This window comes from Etheostoma cragini, chromosome 11 (genome assembly GCF_013103735.1).
Source record: "Etheostoma cragini isolate CJK2018 chromosome 11, CSU_Ecrag_1.0, whole genome shotgun sequence".
NCBI lineage: Eukaryota > Metazoa > Chordata > Actinopteri > Perciformes > Percidae > Etheostoma > Etheostoma cragini.
In genome coordinates, this window is record NC_048417.1 from 23,105,458 (window position 1) to 23,113,127 (window position 7,670).

Consider the following 7,670-nt stretch of genomic DNA (forward strand, 5'->3'; position numbering starts at 1 on the left):
AATGGGCCGAGGCGAGCCGAGGCGGGCCGAGGCGAGCCGAGGCAAGCTGTTACCAGCAGTGGAAAAACGCCAATAGAGATTCCTTGTTTTGTTTTGTTTTGTACAAGAACAACTTGAGTTTTAATAAGCAGGGACTCAAAGCTTTTAGAATTATGAAACATATTTTTCTGTTATCTTTCACTGTCAGGGTGAAGTCAGTGCCAAAAACATGGAACACCTCCTTTATCCATGCCCAAAAGAAGATGAGGGATAATCTTCACTCTATCAACCCCACTAATCTTAATGTGCTGTATCTTTGGCATGCCTTTTACAAGTAAGTATGCCTTGATGATACATTTTTTTACTACTTTTGAAATCCAAATTAATGTGTGTGAGTTTGATAAACTTAGGTCAGTTTTTTTTATTTAAATCGCAGGTAATTAATATAAAGGACAAAAACAACACATTTTGAACATTTTTAATATCTGTAAATGTATAATACTTAAGTCAGGGTTACAGCATGTGACAAGTAGACAGTAGTACAAATGTGACCCACTTCATGTAAAGACGATAAACTTAATTATGCATCATGGCAGGCTATTATGCATTATTTAATGTGACTTTAAATTATATAAGTACATTTTGTAACTGTGGGTATATTATTACACTAATGGTATAACATAACAGCAAAACTGAAGATATTTGCACATCGTATAATAAACATATTTGCATTACACCTTGTATAAACTGTTAAACGGCACAAACATGGACAGATTTTTTTTAAGAACAAAGAAACACAAGTGGCGTATTAGATCCATGTTTGCCTATCATCTCACCCTTCTTGATTATATGGTTTCAGAAATCTCCGTCTGATAGACGTAGAGGAGTTCCACCACAGAGTTGAGTCCATGGAGATCTCTGTGTTTCAGGAAATGGTAACCAGACATGTTGGAAATGCCAGAGAAATCCTCCTCAAAACGTGAGTCCACATATCTTAACACCAATGTGTTCATGTGCTCAGTTAAATAACAACCAGCAGTACTTTTGAGTACAAAGAAGGAAGCAATCAATGTTGAAGGGCAATAGTAATTTCATGATTGATGCATCCTATTTCTGTGGTTCAGAACTATACACTTTTGCACCCAAAAGACATCTTTAAGTGGCCATTTGTAATATAGGGATTCTTTTGCAGTAACATGGAGTGGCAGCCATAAGCTATTACATCAGAAAATACATGTCTCCTTTACAAATGTTTTTTGTAAATCCTGGATTTGTATACTTGCACATTTCTTGTTTATTAGTACTCCAGCTGTACAACACAACATTATTAAGTATTGTATATATACCCAACCTTATTAAATAAATAATAAAACTGAATAAGATTAGGTTGTGCCACACAGGATGCCTATATTAATAAGAATTCCTGTATGATAGCTCAACCTGAGAGTACAGTCAGCAGTGGTGGAAGAATGTTAATAATTACATTTATTCAGGCATTTGACTTTATAATATTGTAATACTTATTTGTCTGACATTTTTAGGTACGAGTTACTTTGCAGATTTTAATAATTATTTTTAATCATCTACAGTATATATATATATGTATATATGTATATCTATATACATACATATATATATATATATACTGTATACTGTATGTATATATATACGGTATACTGTATGTATATATATATATATATATATATACACTGCAAATACAGTTTATATAATTTTGAAAGACCATTCTGCATTATTAGTACTTTTACTTTTGGCACTTTAAGTATACATTAATGTTATTGATTATACCTACCTAATTTATACTTTAACTTTGTTACAATACACTAATTTTTTTACAAATCAACAAGCCACTTATTGCAGTGGTCTCCTCTGCCCCAGTTGGTATTAACAAGTTTCAAGTTATTATTTAATTATTGGACTATTTGATATTTGCATCTTTAGTTTGAGCATGCACATTAACACACTCTCTGAACATAATCTTACATTTGATTTTGCGGTTTTCTACACTAGTTGGTTTCCTGAAGTGCACAACATTTATTACCAGGGGAGCAAGTATGACCTGTTGCCGGCCTCCAGGAACAAGGCCAAACTGCTGTCTTTCTTCAACTGTGCTGCTGCACTAATGACTTCTCAGCTGCAACACCTTGCAATAGACTCAATCAAGGACTATACACGCCTAATTTCCCAAGACCCGGTAGGAGAAAGTGTTCTAAACGTCGGGCCAATCATTTTTAGAAGAAGGGGCTGGAAAAAAAGTCATCTTAATAAATGTTTGGATTTGGATTTTGACATAGATGAACAGGTGGACACTAAAAGTAGCACTTTTAATCTGCCTTGTTTTGATTTGCTCTCCATCATTTTAGCAGTCACAACGAGCCTATGAGCACCCAGGTTTTGTGCTGCACCTGATCCTGGAGGACAGGGAGATCAAATTTGAGCCCAAACTTAAATTGTATGAGGAGGCCCTCCTTAACGTCTATGAACTCATGATCAGGTCTATCAGCATGGTACCGCGTGTGGAAACCAAGCTGTACTTTGAATGGGTAAGAGGAAAGTGTGTGTTTGTGTGTGTGTGTGTGTGTGTGTGTGTGTGTGTGTGTCTATGTGAGTGGTACAATACCCCTTTAATCAGTTCCCGATTTATGAACGTTGCTATGTTCAGTCTTTGTTGTTTTAAAGATGTGTTGAATCATCTTTATGATCATTTTGGAGGCTGATCCTCATTAATATAAAATAGCGTGTACAATATTGTAACCACACCTGCACCACAAACTGTAGCCTCCAAAATGATTATGACATTTAATCCAAACCTCTCTAAAACAACAGCAAATCTGTATTATATCAGTAGTGCCTTAGTTATTACTAGAACACATTGTGAATGACATTATCTTTGGCAGTTGTTGGTTTTTCCTGGAGTCGTGTCTAGATGCCCTGTTCTGTATTTTTAAAATCACAGTAGCTAATCATTGCAGTGCATAATACAGTTTGGGGTTATACCCTGCGTCATGTCTTTCTAGCCAGGCTCTCAATTTGGAAGCACCCTGAAGCCCATCATCCTATCAGAGATCCTTGAGGACCAGCAGGCGGAGGTGCGCCGTGTGTTCTGGGCTGAGTGTGTCCGGCCCAAGGAGTATATCCATGAGTTTGATAAATATGCCACACTGGTATCCAGGCAGGCAGAGGAGGATGTGGATCAGTTCCTCAGTGAGCAGCACTCCTTTCAGGATATCATGGTAGAGGTAGTTCACTACCAGCAGCTTGCTGACCAGATCCAGTACACATCAAATAAGGTATGTGTACTTCCATTATTCTGTTAGAGTGCTGTCCAAAACGTACAATGCTGTGAATAAAAAAATGTCTTTCGGGGACCATAAAGCCTATTTTATCAGCATTGTGTAAGTCACCGGGAATTACAATGTGATGGGTATAAAAGTTATATTTTACTTTTACATTTAACCCAGATGTGTAAAGAAACTTAAAATGTAAAATAAAAGTACATAAGTAGAATGTGAAGTGACAGCAATGAGGTTGCTAATGTTTCTTAATTAATCAAACAATTAAACCAACCAAGCAATCAGTCAATCATTCAATCAATCAATCAATCAATACATTTTTATTTGTCACATTCTTTTTCTTTCTTTACTCTTTATTTCCAAATGATACTGTAGCTATGGATTTTTTAATAAATCCTGATACCTAAACAATTGGAAATCTCAAAAGTTTTCCGTGACTAAAACTGTCTATGCTTATTTAAAAAGTAATTTCCTGAATGATGTTAACTGTGTTACTGACCAGTACTTTGGGCTTCAGGTGGTACGCCTGGGCATGTTTGAGGTTCAGTCCCATAAGCTCGTCCACGCACTTGTTAAGCGTGCTCAGGAGCTGCAGCAGAAACTGGTTACAAGGATGCTACAGGACCACCAGGAAATCAACAAGAAGTCAGTTGGTTTGCAGATTTCACTTTTTTCTCTCCACATCCATGCAAAAATGTCAAATGTAAGAGAGTTGGCTCAAGTCTCAAAAAAGAAAAGTTGACAGGGATTTCTGTTTGAAAAATACAGCTGAAATTTGCATAGAGAAGCTTCCGAGTTCCAGCCTTAGTTAGCCACTCGCCAAGTGCCTCAAGCTAAATATTGTGTCGGTCAAAGGGAATGTACAGTAGTATCCTTTTTGGTTTTAGACCCAGTGTTGTTCTGTCTCTATCCCAATGGTGCCTCGGCAGGCTGTGCCATAATTAAATTGTTATTAATTAACTGTGTACCCCCTTAGTATGTGTCACATAATGAATGTTCTTCCTCTCACAGGCTCTGTAATGAATTTAAAAGTATTGCAGAGAAGGCACTGAGCACACCAAGTGACACCCAGAAACTGATGGAGCTTAAGGTAACTGACCCAAATGCTTGTCACATAGACCGGCAGTGTTTTACTGTACAATTGGCCCCCACACATCTGTCCACAAAGCAGCTAGGCATGGCATTACACATTAAGGATCCAGTCAGTATTAATAGTTGAAAACTGTACCTGTTAGTTTATACCTATTTATTGGACTGTGGCAGTGGCAGCAATTAAATACTTTATTTTTAAGTATTAACTATTTTGCATTATAGGTTTTGAAGTACTTCAGTATACCAGTTTGTTGTTGCCCTGTACTCCCATCCAGGCCTTCGTGAATAAGGTGGAGACCACAGAGATGCCTCTGTTGGAGCAAAGATTGGCAGACTCCAACACACAATTGGGTTTCCTGATGGACTTTGTCACCCTCTCACCATTGGACATGGAGCTCAACGCAAACACCATCCAGTGGCTTGAGCGTATGCCATCCATCTTTAAGAAACACCAACATATAATTTCTGAAAAGACAGAGCAATATCAGAGCTGCCTTAAGGTCTTTGTCTCTACTCTATTTTACTGTCTGTCAAACTATTGGTCTGTTGACTGGAATCTGGATTTGTTTTTGCATCAGAACTGTTGAGCCAAATTAATATTGTGAATGTGAAATGAAAATGATTGCTAAAAGGCATTTCTGTGTGTGCATTCCAGATGTCCCGCAACTGCTTTGAGGAAGAACTGAAGAGCTACTGGACACAGGTGGAGGAGTTTACCACCTTTGGTGAGCTGACGGATCTCAGCAAGTACTTAAAGAAATCCCAGGCCCTCAATGCTAAACTGGAGTTAGCTATGGAAAAGGTACATGAGGATTGTAATGCTACCAAGGATAGGAGTAGAGACAAAAATAGGTCAATTTAAAATCAATAGCAACAACTCTGTTTATTAAAAGCTATGCAGAGTGACAGTAGGTCAAAATTGTAATAAATCACGCAGAGAAAGTTTAGTTATACTGATACCCAGACCATGATAAAACCTGTAGCATAAAGTGACTTTGTTTGTATAAGTACAAGGGCACCTAGTACTGGCATGTAAGATCTGCTTTTGCAGTATGATTCAAGGATGAAAATAATATTTGACTTGTTTCATAAAAGAGCAGAGGTTGTGTTGTATGTAATTGGCGCTCATGGATAGACATGCCTGTGATTGAATGATACAAATTCATTGTACAGTGGATTAATGCATTGCATTTGAAGTTGATGTACAGTATGTGCTTTAAAATACTTAACCTGTAGAGGGCAGCATTGGCTGTAGAACTAACTGCCACAGGAGTTGTTAGAGGCTTTATGAGTTTTTTGTCATCCAAACATTAAAACTCATCTATTTATCCATCTATCTTTTCTTTTTACATCTTTTTTTTCTTTCTTTCGACCCTCTATGCCTCCATCTCTTTCAACCTTTCGGGCACGCTGGAAAGATAAATGAGTACAATCTAGAGGAGGAAGCCTATGGCTGGTCTGTTTCCCAGTATCCACAGCGTAAGAAGATCCAGGACAAGCTCACACCCTTCCTGCGCCTCTATGAGACAGCCACTGATTTCCTAAAACAGTACGAGCAGTGGCTCCATGGACCGCTCACGGGCGTGAACCCAGACAAGGTACCATCATTTGAAAATGTCTTTGATGTAAAATTGTACATTATGTAAAAGTTTAAATTTTCAACCATGAAGCACTTTACTTTAAGCAGGGACATACTTTATATTCATTATAGCTACAGTGCCGCTCAAGTACTGAACTGTGCATACTTGGATGTTGCTAGGTTTATGTGTTAAAAGAACCTTCTATTAGACTTGGTGAACTCATGCGAACTCATGCGTGTGCGTTTCATAGATAGATAGATTGGGATTTTCAGTAGTAACAGAGGGATCTGAGGACAACACTTTGTTTGAAATTCAGTATTTTGGATGAATCTCTGAAAGACGCACACATATACTAACACACGCAATTATAGATTTAGTTCTTTAAACATACTGTATGTCATAAAACAATCATATGGCCTCTCAATCTTTTTGCTTTAATTTGCTTTGTCCACATAGCATTTATGTCAAATGTGCTATCGCTTGTTAGAGAGTTCTAACGATGCCAGTAAGCTTTCATCCATTAAGCTAAGACTCTGGATCAGATATATTTAAATGGGAAGCAGGTTATCAGTGTTATTAATTACACGTGTCATCACAAGAGAAGAGAGGTGTCCCCAACTGTCAGTGTTACCTCTGTGACTACTGCTACTGATACTAACAGTTAGGCTTGATTTAACATAACAGAGTTGAAGTGGACCTGCCATTTTCTGGGAGATGGTGCAGCTATGTTGTGCATAAAAACAGAAAGCTGCTTTTCCATGATTACTTCTACCTCTGGGGACAGAAAGCAGATCCGTCCAAGACAACCTGAGAGGTCTGCATTTTTCATAATGTAGCAGCTGATCAATTATGTAGTATTTTGGCCCTAAAATATCCAGTGCTTTATAAACCAACAGTAGTATGGAAACTGTAAAGACACCGTTACTGTAGTCAAGTCTACTGACAACCAGCAGTACCTTTGTAACTACTACAAAATGCACCAGTTATGTTAGTTACCGGCTATGGGGGAATTATGTACCTCCTGTCGAGCTTCTGTGCAAATGCAACATTCTCGGACGCCCAAAGTACGTCCACCGAGGATATTGTCGCAACCAAATCTACATGTCTTGCAAGGATGGAAAAAAATTATCCCCTGATTTTGAAGTGTTGATCACGGCTATTTGAAACCTGATCGACGAGTTGACCACATTGTGCTTGCCTGTCTGCCCTGTTGGATGTGCATCAATCAAACTGACTGAAAGTTGGATTGTTCAACATAACATCCCTTGCCAACAAAGCTTCTCTCGTCAGCGACTTCATTAAAGACCATAAACTGGATTTTCTATGTCTCACGGAAACTTGGAAGCAGAGCAATGATTATTTTTTCTTCAACCAAGCAGTCCCACATGGATTTGTTTACATCTTTAAACCCCGCTCATCTGGGAGGGAAAGTGGTCTCGCACTGCTCTAGGGAGAGAATGTGGAACTGACACCGCTCTATGTGCCTGATCCCACCTCTTTTGAACTGCTAGCTGTTAAACTCAGAGGACCCACACCCACCATTATTGCAGTATTGTACAGACCACCTAAACCATCAAATTTGGTAATTCCTAAACTTTCAACTGTTGTTACTTCTATGAATGCAATGTCTCATCATTTAATCCTGATGGGGGATTTTAATTTACATATGGACGACTGTTCTAATATGATATGCATATGCATAAAGACA

The 7,670-nt window shown here is 38.2% G+C and overlaps 1 protein-coding gene across 1 annotated transcript in view; it reads left to right on the plus strand.

Annotated features, from left to right (window-relative positions):
- dnah7 (dynein, axonemal, heavy chain 7) overlaps positions 1–7,670 on the plus strand; it is an 86,692-nt gene that overhangs the window by 2,328 nt on the left and 76,694 nt on the right. Inside the window, exons 7-16 of the mRNA XM_034885398.1 lie at positions 188–313; positions 839–958; positions 2,008–2,191; positions 2,361–2,540; positions 3,015–3,287; positions 3,808–3,935; positions 4,302–4,380; positions 4,658–4,882; positions 5,038–5,184; positions 5,801–5,980. Of these exons, the coding sequence (XP_034741289.1) occupies positions 188–313; positions 839–958; positions 2,008–2,191; positions 2,361–2,540; positions 3,015–3,287; positions 3,808–3,935; positions 4,302–4,380; positions 4,658–4,882; positions 5,038–5,184; positions 5,801–5,980 (1,642 nt within the window). The remainder of the gene's footprint in view (positions 1–187; positions 314–838; positions 959–2,007; positions 2,192–2,360; positions 2,541–3,014; positions 3,288–3,807; positions 3,936–4,301; positions 4,381–4,657; positions 4,883–5,037; positions 5,185–5,800; positions 5,981–7,670) is intronic.